General features: G+C 42.8%; 1 protein-coding gene across 1 annotated transcript; it reads right to left on the bottom strand.

The window, feature by feature from the left end:
• Positions 1–12,731: 12,731 nt before the first annotated feature.
• Positions 12,732–17,291, bottom strand: LOC141114339 (keratin, type I cytoskeletal 12-like). Its single transcript, XM_073607957.1, has 8 exons — positions 16,774–17,291; positions 16,438–16,520; positions 16,178–16,334; positions 15,854–16,012; positions 15,637–15,762; positions 14,672–14,889; positions 14,484–14,521; positions 12,732–13,012 (listed from the first exon to the last, which is right to left on the bottom strand). The coding sequence occupies exons 1-8, from the start codon at positions 17,212–17,214 to the stop codon at positions 12,915–12,917; spliced, it is 1,320 nt and encodes a 439-aa protein (XP_073464058.1). The 5' UTR covers positions 17,215–17,291; the 3' UTR covers positions 12,732–12,914.
• Positions 17,292–18,807: the final 1,516 nt, after the last annotated feature.

Raw genomic sequence — 18,807 nt, 5'->3', positions numbered from 1 at the left:
CCCTCTGTCCATCCCTCTGTCCATCCCTCTGTCCATCCCACGGTCCCCCTGTCCATCCCACGGTCCCCCTGTCCATCCCTCTGTCCCCCTGTCCATCCCACGGTCCCCCTGTCCAGCCCTCTGTCCATCCCTCTGTCCCCCTGTCCATCCTCTGTCCATCCCTCTGTCCCCCTGTCCATCCCTCTGTCCCCCTGTCCATCCCTCTGTCCTCCTGTCCATCCCACTGTCCCCCTGTCCAGCCCTCTGTCCATCCCTCTGTCCATCCCCCTGTCCATCCCACGGTCCCCCTGTCCATCCCTCTGTCCCCCTGTCCATCCCACGGTCCCCCTGTCCAGCCCTCTGTCCATCCCTCTGTCCCCCTGCCCATCCTCTGTCCATCCCTCTGTCCCCCTGTCCATCCCTCTGTCTCCCTGTCCATCCCTCTGTCCCCTTGTCCATCCCCCTGTCTCCCTGTCCATCCCTCTGTCCCCTTGTCCATCCCTCTGTGCCCTTGTCCATCCCTCTGTCCCCTTGTCCATCCCACGGTCCCCCTGTCCATCTTACGGTCCCCCTTGTCCATCCCACTGTCCCCCTTGTCCATCCCACGGTCCCCCTTGTCCATCCCACGGTCGCCCTGTCCATCCCACGGTCCCCCTGTTACACTCACAGCACACTACTGAATAGGAGGTGGCTACAGCGGCCATGGATAGATTCATGCAATGCATGAATCTATCCATAGTACACAGAGGGGGGACGGCGCCCAAGCGCCCCTAATGGACGCGCCTCCACTGGAGCCCAGGTTGGCAACCCGTGGACCACGATCTACCAGTCGATCACATCCAGGTAACTGGTAGGTCCTGGGCTTGCCGACTTTCTGTCACTGATTGTGGATAAAGGCTGCAGCCGGCCACAGAACGAGAAGCAGGGCTGGACGTTGCAGATGGCTGTGGGGACATCAAGCCTGCCTCATGAGCCAATTCCTTGTCCATAGTGCAGGTGGAGTGATACCAATAGCACTCCGCCTCTCATTCTTGGTAGCGGAATCCACAACAGCTGGAAGTGCTGCAAGAAGTTAAGGTCAGTGGGCATAATAGGGCACAGTAAAAGCTATGTGGGCACAATAGCAGCTATATACTGTAGGCACAATAGCATAAAGATGCTATTGAGCCCATATAGATGCACAATACCAGCTATATGGGCACAACATGGCATGTGTACACCTTTGGCTGCTGCCTCTGCAGCTAAAGGCGGTAGGGATTGGGGAAGGTAAAATTGTGACTCGACCACCGGGTTTTACCAACCCCAATCTCATGTATAAAGAAGCCCTAAGGGTACCACAGCCAAATGCAGCTAAGGGCTGTTTTACAAGTGGAACAGGCACCACTGTTCCTCTAAAAAGTGATCTAAGATTGTTTGACAGGTTGTGAAAAGGCTGATTTAAAGCTCTAACTGCTATGCATGCAATTGCAGTTTGAAAGTACAACCATTGTAGGTGTAAACCAGGCGGTAAAGAAGTAATATATCGCCTCCTCACCACCTGCCAAACACCTCTGAAAAGCAAAATGCGCGTGAATCAGTTTTCAAAGGAGCTTGCTCCAAGTTTCTGTGCAATTCAGTGTGGTGCGATTTTGCAGCCTATTATTTGATTGGCTGCAAATCGCACCAGACTGCACAAAAAATAGTGCATGCACTACTTTTCAAAAATGCACTGTGCCAAATAACATGATGCTTCACTACCTTACCTTAACCTCTGGTGAGTTTTCACCCAGTGGGTGATGGTGCACCGAAGTAGCTGCTAATAGCTTGCAGAGGATTCAATATGCTTGTAGACAATTCTAATGAACTTTGTTGATGTGAAATTCTAATAGGGGTCACTTGTGTTGCACATTGCACTTTATATGCATGCACAGATTACACTTTTATTGTTTTTAGCACATATTTAATGTATATATTTATTGATATTTTTAATGCTTTTACTACTTTCTTTGAATTATTGTGGCGTATATTGAGGTGATTACCTTTAGGACATTTTGTAGTTTTTTTTGGGTATGGGACAACGTGCCCGACTGCATGGCCTGTTATCAATGTGTAACTGAGTTTTTAGATGGATCTCTGGCTTCTTTGTGGCTGTTGAATTTTAATACCCAACTACTACCCACTGACTTGAGGTTATTCCTGGCCCTGACATATGCTGGGGAGTATAATTGTCGGCCTCAATTGAGCTTATTTTACTTCACAATCTCTTGTGTACCTCCAGGCTCTACATACACATACATATACAAAGAGGGAAAGGTGGCACACTACAAACTATAGATTGGGAAGAATCACTGACATTTGGCCAGACTCAATTTAGCCACACACACACATTTTGCGGCGCGCTTCGCGCACCAGGTCAGCACCCTCTATTTTTGTTACAGCACCTGCACAGCACCCCCAAAAATTTTGGCCTGGAGCCACCCCTGCATGTGCAGTGCAGTTCCCACTTTATCATGATGTACTGTGCCCACCATGTGCAGTGCAGTGCCCACCATGTGATGTACTGTGCCCACAATGTAATGTACTGTGCCCACCATGTCATGCACTGTGCCCACCATGTGAAGCTCAGTGCCCACCATGTCATGTACTTTAACTGTGCCCACCATGTGATGTGATTTACAGTGCCCACCATGTGATGTACTGTAACTGTGCCCACCATGTGATGTACTCTGCCCACATGTGGTGTGGTGTTGCCACTGTGTAATGTGCTGTAATGTACAGTGCCCACCATGTAATGTGCTGTGCCCACCATGCAATGTGGAGTGGTGTGCTCTCCGTGTAATGTGCTGTGCCCACCATGTCATCTTCTGTGCTGTACAGTGCCCAGCATGTAATGCGGAGTAGTGTGCCCTCTGTGTAATGTGCTGTGCCTACCATGTCATGTGCTGTGCTGTACAGTGCCCACCATGTAATGTGGAGTAGTGTGCCCTCTGTGTAATGTGCTGTGCCCACCATGTCATGTGGTGTGGTGTACTCATATGTAATGTGAAGTGGTGTGCCCACATGTGGTGTGGTGTGCCCACTGTGTAATGTTCTGTCAGAACGGGGATGTGTTTGTTTACATTGGCGGATCCACGTTCTACCTCTCTGTGGAGCGATCGCGGGTGGCCGGCGGACATTGTGGCCGCTGCCTACGTGCATCAGTTCCCCCGCCATGCAGTGGGTGCACGCGTGCGCCTGCTATAGCTCTTAAAGGGACCGCCGTATCAGTATAGTGATTCGCGGGAACTAGCCAACCTGCTGTCGTATAATGATGGTGGCTGGTCAGCAAGTGGTTAAAATTATGCCCCCCCTGAAAAAAGTTCTGCGGACGCCTATGTCCGTAACATACGCAGAAGGAGTTCTGTAGTTCACTTAGCTGAACTGGGCATTGCTGATACCATTGCTTGGGATAACCCTGCAGAGGACACAGGAAAGCACTGGATTTCTGGCCAGATCAACAGGCATTTTTTTGCTCTTATTAAAAAGATACAGCATAAAAAATACGGTACTTCCAATGGTGTATTTAACAGACTAAAAGTGAGCAAATAAGAAAAGTTTTATTGTTAGGGTTTACTTAAACTTAGTAAATGTACACAATAACCACAATAGATACCACGATACAGAGCTCATGCCCACCATCAAGAAGTTCAGATAAGATGGATACAAGTTTATACAGCTACCATATTTTTGCTACTGAAAATAATGTTTTCTGATAATTTTTACTACCTGTACAAGATATGTGACATTATTCTTTGCAAAGTATTGTTAGAAATTTATTTATTTATTTATTTATTTTTTATAACATTTGTATCATGTGTTTTTTCTGGATTTTTGATATTCTGTCACTATCGTTAAAAATACACCTATGATAGAAATTATAGACCCTTAATTTCCTTGTAAGTGGGCAAATGTACAAAACCTGCAGGGGATCAAATAATTATTTTCCCCACTGTATATCTGAAAATTGATCAATCCTGATGTACTGACAACCTATCACATTTCTTGAGGCCCAAAAACGCCAGGGCAGTACAAATATCCCCAAATTACCCCTTTTTGGAAAGTAGACAACAGTCCAAGGTATTTATTAAGACTCATGGCAGGTTTTTTGAAATTGGGATTTTTTATCATAATTTTGTGGAAAATTAAGAAATTAATTTTTTCTATTTATTTCTTTTTTGAACATACTGTCATTAGTGCAGTACAGTGTCATCATATAACTGGTGTGGTGGTGATCAGGGACACTGACTGGTGACAGTATGCCCAAAAAAATTGTCCCAGTCTGTACCATGTGATTGCTGTGACCAATCACAGCTAGCAACAATTGTATACAATGGATGGCTTGAAAGGAAGCTGCTGCGCGCTGCGACCTGGGAGAGTGTCATATGACGTCTACCAAGAAGGACGAGAAGTTGGTGCCGGCGTCATCTGCCCATAGGCAGCAATCGGTTAAGCTAACTAAATAGATTGCTATGCTAGCTCGTTCTGGGAGTGATGGTCTACAAGCAAGTGTGAGCTGTAGAAGAGGAGAGAATGTATATACTGGAGTGTATATAGTTCAAGTCCCTACAGGGTTTTCATTGATCAAATGGGCATCCCATATGCACCCTTCCCCATCCACGTTCCATTCCCCTAATAAAAAAAAAACAAACAAAGCTGCCAGGATTGCTTCTTGTCTCTGAGTGACTGCAAAAATTTGAGTGCCTGGCTGTGCAGGGTGGGAGACAACCACATTCATCAGCGGCCCTTATGGGAGTAGCGCTACATTTTATTTTTTATTATTTTTCACCATTTTATTTTATTTATTTATTTTTTACAATTTTATTTTATTTTCTATTTTTTTTTTCACTCACACTCCTCAATCTCTATCTCTGCAGCCTCATCTTATGAATGAACACAGTGAGTGATTACTATACAGATTACTATATGATACCCCTTCATAGTTCTTCTTGAGTCACACAATCTCATCAGTCAAGCTTTCAATATGAGACTTAAGGTCACATTTAGCAAAGCTGAGGTCATCTAGTACTTTGTAGAGACCATTAGGGCTGGTTCACACTGGCACGGCTTTGAAGCCGTGCCGCACAGCGCGACTTCATTGCAGCTTGCATAAGACTTACTTAACAGAAGTCAATACAAGTCATTCTGAAGTCGCCTCAAAATAGTGCAGGAACCCTTTTCTAAGTCTGAGCAACTTTTGTCGCTCTGATTAGAATGGTTCCATTGCTCTTAATGGAGTGTGACTTGTCAGGCGACTAAGTCGCCTGACTCTGACCACTTTATGATAGTCTGCTTTACGGCTTCTACTAAGTGCTGCTTGGATGGCCATTTACGATCAGACTCATTAAGAGGCTCTGCAGATATCTGACCAACAGGAACACTTTTCTAAGTCCGAGTGACTTTTGTCGCTCTGATTAGAAGTGTTCCATTGCTCTTAATGGAGCACGACTTGTCAGGAGACAAGTCACGGCAGTGTGAATCGAGACTTAAAGGGGTTGTAAAGGTTCAGGGTTTTTAAAAAAAACAAACAAACATGTCATACTTACCTTCTCTGTGCAGTTGGTTTTGCACAGAGTGGCCCCAATCCTCTTCTACTGGGGTCCCTTGGCAGCTCTCCTGGCTCCTCCTCTTCTCGAGTGCCCAGTCAGAGAATCGTTCTCCTTTCGTGGACACCCATGCGGGCACGCTCCCGTGTCCTCCTTCCGCGTCTATTCACACAGAAAGCAGGACTCGCCCCACCCCCCTGGCGCCCGCGTCATTTGATTTGATTGACAGCATAGATAGAATGCATAGAGGTGAAAAAACTTGAGGGTTTACAACCCCTTTAATATCAGCTTCCACACTTTGATGAAGACTTGTCTCATTTTCAAACCTGTATGGCTGAAGGTGGTATTATTCAGCTATTGCTACGTATATATAAAATAAACCCAAAATTTTTGTGGTTTTGGAAATGTGTTATTAATTTGTAGGACAATGCTTGCATTATCCACAGTGACTGCTTGAATCTATAAAAATGGTTTATGATAATGTGATTTACTGCCTAATCAGTTGTTTTTCATATGTATGACAAGATATCCTGCATATCTAGGGCAATAATACTTAGGTCTGCATTTATTTGGTAATAGTTATTCTAGTCCTCTGAACACTGTATGATAGTCTGCTTTACAGCTTCTACTAAGTGCTGCTTGGATGGCCATTTACGATCAGACTCATTAGGCTCTGCAGATATCTGACCAACATGTTTTAGCTAGAATTTGTGATGGCCTGATTCTTTTCTTGAATTGTGTTCTAGTGTGAGGGTGTAATCTTGCTTGTGACTTTGAAAAGTTGTTGCAGCACAAACATCAGATTCAAATCTAAGCCCCTATTTACATCTGGGAGTTTTGTAGTTCGAAGGTCCTAAACACTAAACAAGGCAAATCTCATTAGGTATGGGCGAACGGTTCGGCCCAAGCATAAGTTCGGGCCGAACTTTCTTTGTTCGGACGTTCGGCTAACAGCCGAACAAACGGGTCGTTCGACCCCCCGAACCGACCACAAGGCATTGCGCCACTGAACAGTGCATTGCAAGTCGTGATTGGCTGAAGCAGTGAAAGCTTCAGCCAATCAGGGCACAGAGCACTGTCAGAGTCATGATTGGACACTATCATCATGACTTTATCCAATCAAGGCTCATTCCCACCCCACAGTATAAAAGTATTCTCTCAATGGCAGCCATTTTCAGTGTGATTTTGGCGTGGAGAGAGATAGAACAGGGCTCTGTTCAGTGCTATTAGTTAGTGTGCTATACTGTGCTATTTTGCTTCAATTGTCAGTGGAGAATATTAGTTTAGTGTCAGTCTAGGGATAGTGTGAGTGTAGTGAGGAGGACCATCATTCAGCTTTTCATAGTGTGCAGCTAGAGTAGGGACAGTTCAGATAGTTTCAGTGTAGTGTAGTGAGACCGTGTCAGTAATCTTGACATTAGTATATAGCTAAAGTAGGGACAGTTCAGATAGCTTCAGTGTAGTGACGGTTGAACACCGTCTATTTGATTGCGTTACTGACAGTTTAACGCCATATCGTATTGCATGCGCTACTGCCAGTTTAACGCCATATAGTTTTGCGTGTGTTACTGCCAGTTTAACGCCATATAGTTTTGTGTGCGTTACTGCCAGTTTAAAGCCATATAGTTTTGCGTGTATTACTGCCAGTTTAATGCCATATAGTTCTGTGTGCGTTACTACAAGTATGTTTGGCACATTATATTGCAGTATATTATATTGTATCCGTCGAGTGTGTCTGTGTAGTGTGAGTACTCAAATTAAAGGGCAACAAACACCTCTTTACATTGATTAAAGTGCATCTACGTACAGATTTCAGCCAGTTTAAAGCCATATAGTTTTGTGTGCGTTACTGCCAGTTTAATGCCATATTGTATTGCGTGCATTACTGCCAGTTTAACGCCATATCGTTTTGCGTGCATTACTGCCAGTTTAATGCCATATCGTTTTGCGTGCATTACTGCCAGTTTAACGTCATATCGTTTTGCGTGCGTTACTGCCAGTTTAACGCCATATAGTTCTGTGTGCGTTACTACAAGTTTAACGCCATATAGTTCTGTGCGTCACTGTACGTTTGGCACATTATATTGCAGTATATTATATTATATCCGTGGAGTGTGTCTGTGTAGTGTGAGTACTCAAATTAAAGGGCACCAAACACCTCTTTACATTGATTAAAGTGCATCTACGTACAGATTTCAACTTCTCCTTTACATTTGCTTATATGCACCGCCCCCTCCCAATAATGTCTGGGAGAACAACAAGGAGAGGCAGACGTTCCCTTGGCACTGTAAGGGGACCAGCAACAAATGTGTCCACAGGCAAAGGTGGACGTGGTGGTCTGTCCTCAGGCAGGGCATTGTTTCCTCTGTTTAGTGAGTTTGCCGTACTATCCAGCCACAGCATGCAGAGGAGGTGGCAGACTGGCTTACTAAACCTTCCTCATCCTCCTCATCCTCTGTCACACAAGCAGAGACAAGTGTGCAGTCCCTTGCAGTTGCCAGAGTGGATAAACCTGCCTCCTTGTCCACATCTATTCCTGCCATAGCCCTAACATCAGCCATTGAGGAGTCAGCCACTTGCTCCTTGATGATGCCCAGCCATTACTGGATTCAGATGCTGGTTCTGAGGTTGAGGATGACAGGAACATGAGCCTAGAGAGAGGGAGGAACACTGTTAGACAAATTGGCATTCTTGTTCCCTAAGCCGCAGTGTATTGCCAAGTTGTCTCCAGTGGTAATGATGAAGATGGAGGAGATGGAGATGATGAGGTCACTGATGCCACTTGGGTACCAGATAGAGCAGAGGAGGAAACTGAAGGTGAGGCGGCACAACCCCAAGGAGGTCGGCATCAAGAAAGAGTAGAGAGCAGCCACCCTATTCCATCACATTCTGCAGCTGTTATCTCCCGGCCCACTCCCCACAGCTCAGCTGTCTGGGCCTTTTTCAGCACATCTGCAGCAGATCGCACTCTTGCTATCTGCAAACTGTGTCACAGGCACATCAAACGTGGCAAAAACACCAACCATTTGGGTACCACATGCCTAACAAGGCATTTAACGTCCAACCACTCAGCCCTTTGGCAAGAGCACATAAAAGCCACACAAAAGGGGCACAAATCTGTCCCTCCTCCTCCTCCTCCTTATCCACTTCAGTCTGCCCCTGCGATACCAAGTCATTACCTTTCAGCAGCCTCCACTGACAGGGATGATGGTATAGCACAGGGTGTCCAAGGTCCTAGCAGCTCATCTACCAGCAGCACACCACCAGTTGTAGACTGTAGCCCGCAAATTTCTCTGCCCCATCTTCTGCAGCGGAAAAAAAATACAGTCCCTGCCAGCGTCTGAATACAAGCTTGTCAAAGCTGTTGGTTCTCCAACTTCTGCCTTTCAGCCTGGTGGATTCTGCCCTCTTCCGTGAATTCGCACAATGTGCTGTACCACAATGGCAGGTTCCCATATCTCTACTATCACGTGGAAGGGAATGTTCTGGCATCATTGGGCAAGGCAGTCAGCCATAAAATCCACCTTACTGCTGACACATGGTCCAGCAAGCATGGGCAGGGACGATATATTTCATTCACAGCACACTGGGTAACGCTGCTTGCAACTCGAAAGGATGCAGGACAGGGCTCAGTGCTGCAGCTTGTTGTGCCCCCACATCTCCATACAGCTGGTGGTGATGATGCCAGACCTGTGAGCTCTACCCCCTCCTCCTCCTCCGCCACCTCCATGCCCTCTTCTGCAGAATGATCTTATGAACATCAGGTACCCCTTAAGCGTTCAAAGGGCTTTTCCCAGAGTCAGGCTAAAAGGTGCCATGCAGTGCTTCAGCTGGTGTGTTTAGGGGACAGGAATCACACCGGAGCAGAGATTCTTGCAGCTCTGCAAGGACAGGCCCAGAGGTGGTTCACACCACGCCAGCTGGAGCCAGGAATGGTGGTGTCCGATAATGGCTCAAACCTCTTGTCCGCCCTTAGACAGGAAAAGTTGACACATGTGCCATGCCTGGCACATGTCCTCAATTTGGTGGTGCAGCATTTCCTAAGTACGTACCCAGGGTTGCAAGATGTACTAAATCAGGCCAGAAGAGTCTGTAGCCATTTCAGGCGGTCATACACAACCAGTGCCAGGTGGAACTCAACTTTGGGAATGCTACAGCTGCTATACATGCAGCAGAGGGCCATCAACGAGTACTTGTGTCAGTACGGCACGACGCCAGGCTCAGGCCGCCTCAGCTTTTTTTCCCCACGCCAATGGCTGATCATCAAGGATGCATGCACTGTATTGTCACCATTTGAGGAGGCCACAAGGATGGTGAGCAGTGACATTGCATGCATCAGTGACACAATCTGTTGTGTTCCTACTGGAGCAGACTCTGCGTGGCATTATGGACAGAGCACTGGCGGCAGAGCAGCAGGAGGAAGAGGAGGACTTCCTTTCCTCTCAAGGCCCACTTTATGCAGACACCATCATTCCTATGTCACAGAACACACAGGAGGAGAGAGGGGAGGAGGATGAGGAGGAGGATTCTGGCACTTTAACAGGCTTTGAAGAAGAGGAAGACATGCGTCAATCTGTAAGCGATGGCTTTCCAATCCCAGGACCCTTGGGAGTAGTACGTGGCTGGGAGGAGGAAGTTCCAGATGCTGTCATCCTGAGTGACCCCGAGGAGTCTGCTTCTCAAGCCTCTGCAAATTTGAGGGGCATGGGCAACCTCATGCTTCAAAGCCTGTGAAAGGACCCAAGAATACGTGGCATAAAGGAAAAGGATGATTACTGGTTGGCAACCCTCCTAGACCACGGTTATAAGGGGAAGGTCTCTGAACTCATCCCGTCCCCACAGAGAGTGCAGAGGATAAAATCTCTTGAGGACACATTAAAGAGGATTTTATTGAACGTTTTTCCTGACCCTAGTAGGTTACAGTGTGGTGGAAAACGTCGTTTTGAGTCTTCCGTTGGTCAAGAAAGGAGCGTTGGTGAAGGCATCCACCTAAGTGAGGCATTTCGGAATTTTTTTAGTCCTCGCCGCTCAGGGCTGTCAGCTTCCACATCCCATCAGCAGCGTCTGCATCACATGGTGGCCGATTACCTCGGGGCCAAAACAGAGACGGAGAGCTTTCCAGCTGATGATCCACTGGCTTACTGGGTCATGAGAATAGACCACTGGCCAGAACTTGACCAGTATGCTATTGAGTTGTTGGGCTGCCCTGCATCCAGTGTGCTTTCAGAACGGCATTCAGTGCTGCAGGAGGTTTCGTTACTGATCATAGAACGTGTCTGTCCACAGACTCAGTGGATCGTTTGACTTTTATAAAAATGAATCAGTCTTGGATTACCAGATATGAAGCCCCTGATGCCGATGTCATTGATTAAGTCTTTTTGGGATGTGAAATCTCTGCAGGACTTTGAGGCTGCCTAGCTTTGAGGGTGTTCAATCATTTCATCTGGAAGAATGTTTTTGGTATAGGTTTCATGGACACAATTAACACCCAAAGACCAATTTTTCTGCACCTGTCTGACAGGTGCATATCATTGCAATTTTTTTACAGCAAGGTAAATTCTTGCTTTCATCAAGAGTACCTCTATAGGGTTACCGTGGGAAGGCACCACCGACAGCCAAAGACCAATTTTTCTGCACCTTTCTGACAGGTACATATCATTGCAATTTTTTACAGCAAGGCAAATTCTTGCTTACATCATGAGTACCTCTATAGGGTTACGGTGGGAAGGCACCACCGACACCCAAAGACCAATTTTTCTGCACCTGTTTGACAGGTGCATATCATTGCAATTTTTTACAGCAAGGCAAATTCTTGCATCAAGAGTACCTCTATAGGGTTACAGTGGGAAGGCACCACTGACACCCAAAGACCAATTTTTACGCACCCGTTACTTCTATCCAAATTCAAAGTGACACCAGAATGTACCAAAATCTAATATTGTTCCCAGTGCACTACATTGTGGCCTCATCATACACCCTGGCTGCCGTTGGCATATATCCACACCAAGGGGGAGTGATGAGGTATAGAGACTGGGTTTAGCTGTTTTTGACTTTTAAGTAAATTTGGGAGACTGTAGAAAGGAAAAATTTCACTTGGTCTGCTGGTGGCTTTCCAACTCTTCCAAAAACCATTGTTATCTTGGTCTTTCTGTTCACTATTCATTTAAGATTCTTTAGAGATGGCAGCAATTGGAGTAAAATTTGTTCTGGTCCAGGAGTAGCTGCTGAAGGCTGCACTACTAGACATGTTATATATGTGCATAATACATTTATACATGACATGGTGTAATGATCTGAATTTGTGTAGCTGTCCATAGAGTCCAATCAGAAAATGGCTTACGTTTTTAACCTACAGTGTGCCACTAAAAACAGATTTTTTGACCTGTTTCCTATCCCTCCCCTTTTCATTTTTTGTACATCACTTATGCTTGTCCTAAGCTACAAAATAAGGCAAGAGGCAGTTCGTACTATGTTCCTTTTCAGAGTTGAAATGCGATGCGAGTCATATTTTAATAAAAAAATATGTACGTTTTGTTATAGACCTGAAACCTATGTTTTACTTAGAGTTTAACTTTCTTTATAGGAAGAACCAGTAAATGGAAGCAGTAAGGCACCTCATAGCCCCCTTGTGAAGGAAGGAAGAGCTTTCTGTCCCTGAAAAATCTCTGAATTGGATTGTTACATGTTAAAAACCCTTAAAGCAAACACCTTTTACTTAGAGCTCATGTGATGTTAAAGGTAAATTGCGAACATAGTAATAAAATCATTTGCCATGGTTTAGAACTTGGCATCCTGGTCCTATCCTTTCAGTCACTGACCTGAAACAGTAACACAGAACAGAAGATCGGGCTTTAAGGCCTCACTGGCTACATGCTTATTCCAGGTCTATGATTCAGATCAGTGAAATCAGGGTTGGGATTACAGAGTTAGAGCCTGTATATTTGAAAGAAAACACACTCCTATATTTAGTGTGTATAGTAACCACACAAGAAGAGAAATGGAAATTTAATATGTCGCACTATTACTGTATATGCAATACATTGTAAATTAAGGTGTTTTTAAACAGATGGGATTTAAAGCTAATTTATTACCAGAAATAACCAAGTGTCTAAACTACTTTTTGCTTCTAAATAGATGTTTCTTACCCAAGTTAGATAACATTTATCCCAAATCACACATATTTAGAGACACTTTTTGCATCAGAAAAAAAGCTTTATTTAATCAGAAATCAGAACAGAAGATAGAAGCACCTCATATTATATTAAGAAATATCAGAATTGAAGAAACAGAACTCTAGGTTAGCTCCATGAGAACATCAGAAAAGGTTCCGGAGACTGTAGACGTAAATGATACAGGAGGGCTTCTTGATACTAATCAGACCTTCTCCTCGCTTTCCCTAACTTGCTGGGACACTGTTTTTCCATCAAAGATTTCCTCAACAACGGTTCTTATTTTTCTAACCTTTTGTGGCTCTGAAAGGAAAGCATTTGCGTTAGTTACTGAAAGTTTTCAGTTACAGAATGTGCTAAATATATGTGTACCATGGTTAAGGTGTATGCCTTCTATACACATAGTGAGTGTGACACAGTTTTGGCACTGATGTCTTAAAGTAGCCTTGGGTCTTTCTCTTGTATTATTCTTAAGTTGGTTCTCGTGTTGTGTAGGTTATATGCCAAGGCCTAGGGCTGCAAGGGGCACATTGCAGCCACCGATGCATATAAAAGGATCCAGACTCCTTGCCTACCAATGGTTCCTCTTTATTACTACCCTTGCATAGCTTAAACATTTTTCATAGCCAGTGTACTGGTTATATAGTTACATAGTTGGTCTGGTTGAAAAAAAGTCCATCACACAAGTGACACAAGTCCATCTAGTTCAACAAATACAATTCAATGGTTATAAATCTGGATCTGTATTCATAGAACCCAACTACTAGAAGAACAAGTGGACCATTTTTCCTTCTTTTATAATCATCAGCTAAGATCTACTGACATAGCATAAGTAAATGGTCTTTTTCAGCCTCTCCATCCTCATTCCTACCTTGTGCAGGAATGAAGTTTGAACTTGTTAGTATGATGTTACTCAACTGAGGTGGAGGGTGTGTGGTAGATGTCAGTTGTCATAGGGGACAATAAGTATACATCCAGTCCTGGATGAGAGACATGAGTCTCAATCTAAACTACCCTCTAATGTGCAGCATAATATGTTGGTCATATGATGCAATGTGTGTTATAATTTTGTATGCACTTTGCTAATATAACTATTTACTTTGGACATACAAGACTCAGCAACAGGGTCATTTATTTGATTCACCCATCTTCCCAATGCTGTCATATAGGGGTGAAGAGACAGTCCTCAGTCTTGTTTATGCTCCTTCAAGTCAGTGTGGCGCTAACATGGGATTTTTTTCCTTGTTTCCAATGTAGTGGTGGAGGAGAGAGAAAAAGGTAAGTTCATGCTTCTGGGGTGGGGGTATCAAATGACCGTGTACGATGTCCATTTAAAAAAGTTCTGCCCCTTTTTCATGTGGCTACTGTGGTAAAAATAATTGTTATTTGTACTAACAAAGACAGCATGCACTTTTCTCAACATTCAGAACAACTTTACACACCACCCTTCAAGAGCAAGGAGGAATAGTTTCATGTTTCCTAAGCTAAAGAGTCTTCTGACTCCTCAACATCCTATGCAGCCCCTTCTCTTATGCTTTTCTTGCTGGGTTAAGCCACAAATGTCCAGAGGCGGCCAAAAGTCAGACACAAAATAAAGGGTAAAAGTAAGTCTTTTAAAAGTTCCTATAAACATAGATATTATAACACGTAACTAAAAATATATTATCTAACGTGAGTAGTCATTAATAATGACTGTTAATCCACCAGAACATATTTTCAGAATGATTCCCTTTTACTAAAGTCTATAAAAAGAACAATACTTTAATCTGCTTACCTTTAGGAACCTGAATGTACTGAGGGGGTTTGACTGAGCTATGATAAAGAATGAAAATAGGAATATCATTTTTAGACCGATTTCTCAGTTTGCCAAGGGTCGTTATTACCATATACTGATAGAGTTAAGTATAAATACAAATCATATTTACAGTATAGGTAACAATATCTTAACAAAACTTTTCTTACATGGGTTGTCCATCAAGTAAGCAGCGGTAGGTTTCAATTTCTCTCTCCAGCCTAGTCTTGATGTCAAGAAGTTGATCATACTCTAAGCCTTGTCTCTCCATATCTGTCCTTACGTCACATAACTGTTCCTCCAAAGAGCTTATTTTTGCCTGGATTTGCCGAAGTTGCATGCAGTAGTTTCCTTCTGTTTCAGCCAAGGAGCTTTCCAGTGTTCTTTTCTAAAGAAAGAGACCATTCAATGTGTATCTAGTCCTTAATATATAATTAGATAGATCAGTATTGCCAGACTTACACTTATATTGTTTGGATGATAGCTTACTATTTACTTTGCTTAAAGCACATGCAAACCCGAACACCAAGATCTCATAAGTGTTAACATAATTTCAAAAGTAATTTCCCATTTCCCCAGAAAACCTGCACGGAACAATGATGTGCAGCTGCTGATGGAGTGCATGTATGTGGACTGTAAGGAGGCTGCAGGAGATCAACAGTCCTAAATATGCTATATTTTGTTTTTACAAAAATTGCATTTATTTGATACACAAAATGCTCTAGAAAACTAAATGTCATTCATGTGGGGTTTACATGTACTTTAACCTGTTGGTGGTGATTGCAACTTAGAGTCCGTAGATAGATCTTGGATACAGCAATATTCAACTGGAACCCAATCATTTTGGACCAAAAGACATAACATAACACAAACTTCGAAGCAACACTATTAAAAAGGTTGAATACATCTGGTTTAGACTATGGGTATTTACATATACAGAGGAAAGCATTGAAAATATTTTTTTAAAAACAAAAAACATATAAATAAAGGTAAATGCCATTATATGAAATACAAAAATCCCTCCTAACAAACAAAACTTTTTTCTAGATTTTTCTAGGTAACCACATCTATAGCAAATACTAATTGAAGATAGAGCATGGTAATAATAGAAACATTATAAGAATTTTAGCCTTACCGTTGCAAGCGCAGCTTGTAGTTCAATCTCTAGAGCTTGTACAGATCTCTTCAGATCAATAATTTCATTTCTACTAGATTGGACCTGCTCAGCACCAGATGAAATTTCCTGTTTGAGGGCTCGACTCTGAAACACAACCATCAAAGAGTTTGGAAACTGAACTGAAAATAGTTTAGTTTACATTTATAATGGCAGTAATTTGGCTTCCTTTTTTTACCGCTTCAAGGAATTGAGCTTCAGCCTCCCTTCTGTTCTTATCTGCTAAATATTCATAGTCAGATCTCATATCATTCAGGATTTTGGTGAGGTCATTTCCCGGAGCAGCATTCATCTCCACAAAAAGTTGTCCTGTGACTCCTTGGTAGCTCTTCATTTCCTGAAACAAAAAAATAAAAAAGATATAGTTGAAGTGTCTGAAAGGGCTAGGTGACTTTTTCGATTCACAAGAAAGACTAAAACTTCTAGCACAGTGTATGAAACAATAGTACATGTAAAATGACAGAGTGTAGTGAAAGACATTGTGAGGATTACTTTATGATACCTCTTCATGGTTCTTCTTGAGACACACAATCTCCTCCATCAAGCTTTCAATCTGAGACTCAAGGTCACATTTAGCCAAGCTGAGGTCATCTAGCACTTTGCGCAGGCCATTAATATCAGCTTCAACATTTTGACGGAGACAGAGCTCATTTTCAAACCTGCAGGGCAGAAAATGTGATAATCCATGTGCAAAGTAAACAATACAGAACACCGATTTATTAACTATCTAAAAAAAAAAAAAATTTTTGATCAGAAACTTACTTGAGCTTAAAATCATCGGCTGCCAAACGGGCATTGTCAATTTGGAGGACAACCCTTGCATTATCCACAGTGGCTACCTGAATCTATACAAAATGACAAATGTTTCTAATCAAACCTGTTTAGATAATGTGATTTAATGAATTAACTTTGTAATGCATTGTTTCTTTTTCCAAGGAAAATATTTCATCTGCTTGCATATTGAATACATGAAGGCAAAAACTGAAAACATTTCCATAAAGTACCTTTAATAAATAAATAAATAAATACAGTCATTCTCCATTTTTGTTTTTATCTTTCATGTATAGTTACCACCATAATTTTTTTTTAAGTCAATACCTGCTTTTTGAGATCTTCTATGGTTTGGTAATATTTGCAGTAGTCCTTCACTTGCTTGTTATCATTGCTGTGCTGTTCATACCAAGCCTTAATTTTGCATTCAAGGTTACTGTTGGCGTCCTCTAAATCTTGCACTTTTTGCATGTATGAAGCCAAGCGGTCATTAAGATTTTGCATGGTTTCCTTCTCACTTCCAATGAGGAGGCCATCTCCACCAAACATTGCACCACCAAAGCCACCACCAATAGATCCTGCACTAAAGCCACCAACAGCTCCTCCACTCAAGCTCCCAACACCAAAAACACCACAACTTTGGTTGGCACCAAAGCTTCCTGCACCACATGTAGCTCCAGAACTTCCAAGAAAGGAGCAAATGGCTGTTCCATAATTTCCAGCTCCGACAGAGCGTCTTGAGGAAGCAGATGTTTTTGGGTAAAACATATTCTAGGTATGATAGCCCTCAAAGTAGCTAGATGAAAGAGATAGCAAGCTTAATCTCTGTTAAAATCATTTGCCTTTATATACAATATCTTGTGGGTGGTTCATTTTCCTACAACTCCCAAACCCATGTCTGGCTCTCAAATTCTTGATGAAAGGTTAATTGAAAGATAAAGTTAGTGTGTCCATATTTTTTTCTTTAATCTTTTAAATCCAGACAATTAATTTATGTTTTGAATCTCTTTACCCTCCCAGAGATATTTTAATAGATGAAAATTAAGTGTGAATTGGCAAGCCTAATCACAGCTAGAGATTGCATGACTGATTCTTGAGAAACAATACCTCAAATGTTGATCACTACCGTAGGAATGTCAAATGGGTATAAGAAGTTTTATGGGATTGAAAACATTTCATAATTAGTTTACACTTTTTTTACGTGTACACAACAGCAACCTATAGAAACATAAAATAGTGATGGCAGAAAAAGACCAAGTGGTCCCTTGAGTCTGTCACTTTTTTTTAACCATTTTATCTAAGTACAGATCTATGCTTGTCCTAAGCATGTTTATATTCACTTACTGTTGACTGACTTACTACTTTCAAGCATCTTTGTTTCAGTAAAATAATACCTTTTAAGGTTAGTTTTGAACTTTTTAGGTTAAGTTAATGTCCCAGTGTTTTTGATCGTAGCTTAACCGCTTCAGCCCCGGACGTTGCACCCAAACAAAATTGACGTTCTTTTTTTCAAACAAATAGTGCTTTCTTTTGGTGGTATTTGATTATCTCTGCGGTTTTTATTTTTTGCGCTATAAACAAAAAAAGAGCGTCAATTTTGAAAAAAAACGCAATATTTTTTACTTTTTGCTATAATAATTATCCCCGAAAAATATATGAAAAAGCTATTTTTTTCCTCAGTTTAGGCCGATATGTATTCTTCTACATATTTTTGTTAAAAAAAATTGCAAAAAGCGTATATTGATTGGTTTGCGCTAAAGTTATAACGTCTACAATGTAAGGGATAGTTTTAAGGCATTTTTATTATTAATTTTTTTTTATTAGTAATGGCGGCGATCTGCGATTTTTATCGGGACTGCGACATTATGGCGGACACATCGGACATTTTTTACACTATTTTGGGACCATTGTCATTTATACAGCGATCAGTGCTATAAAAGTGCATTGATTACTGTGTAAATGACACTGGCAGTGAAGGGGTTAACCACTAGGGGGCGATGAAGGAGTTAAGTGAGTGATTCTAACTGTGGGGGAGGGGCTTCAACACACACAACAGTGATCACTGCTCTTGATGACAGAGAGCGGTGATCTCTGTCCTGTCACTAGGCAGAACGAGGAAATGCGTTGTTTACAAAAGCATCTCCCCATTCTACCTTTCCGTGACATGATCTCGGGCACCCGGTGGACATCGAGTCCGCGGGATCCACTGTCATGGTCACGGAGAGTGCGACAAGTGCGTGTGCCGCCGCGGCACCGCTGGCAGCATGCGCCCGCAGCACCGCTTCTTAAAGGGGACCTACCTGTTCCAACCAGTGCCATTCTGCCAACATAAACCGGCGTGTGCTGGTCGGCAAGCGGTTA

This window comes from Aquarana catesbeiana, linkage group LG12 (assembly GCF_042186555.1).
Source record: "Aquarana catesbeiana isolate 2022-GZ linkage group LG12, ASM4218655v1, whole genome shotgun sequence".
In the NCBI taxonomy this organism is placed as follows: Eukaryota; Metazoa; Chordata; class Amphibia; order Anura; family Ranidae; genus Aquarana; species Aquarana catesbeiana.
The sequence above is the reverse complement of the archived record's forward strand: the minus strand, read 5'-3'. Positions and strand labels throughout refer to the sequence as shown.

What these genes read in the sequence shown, in the direction of transcription:
- LOC141114339 (XM_073607957.1), bottom strand. Translation starts at nt 17,214, where the DNA reads ATGTTTTACCCAAAAACATCTGCTTCCTCAAGACGCTCTGTCGGAGCT. An exon ending in AAGCTCAATTCCTTGAAGCG is followed by an intron (nt 15,763 to 15,853) that starts GTAAAAAAAGGA and finishes GTTGTGTTTCAG; the next exon opens with AGTCGAGCCCTCAAACAGGA. An exon ending in GTACATTCAGGTTCCTAAAG is followed by an intron (nt 13,013 to 14,483) that starts GTAAGCAGATTA and finishes CTTTCCTTTCAG; the next exon opens with AGCCACAAAAGGTTAGAAAA.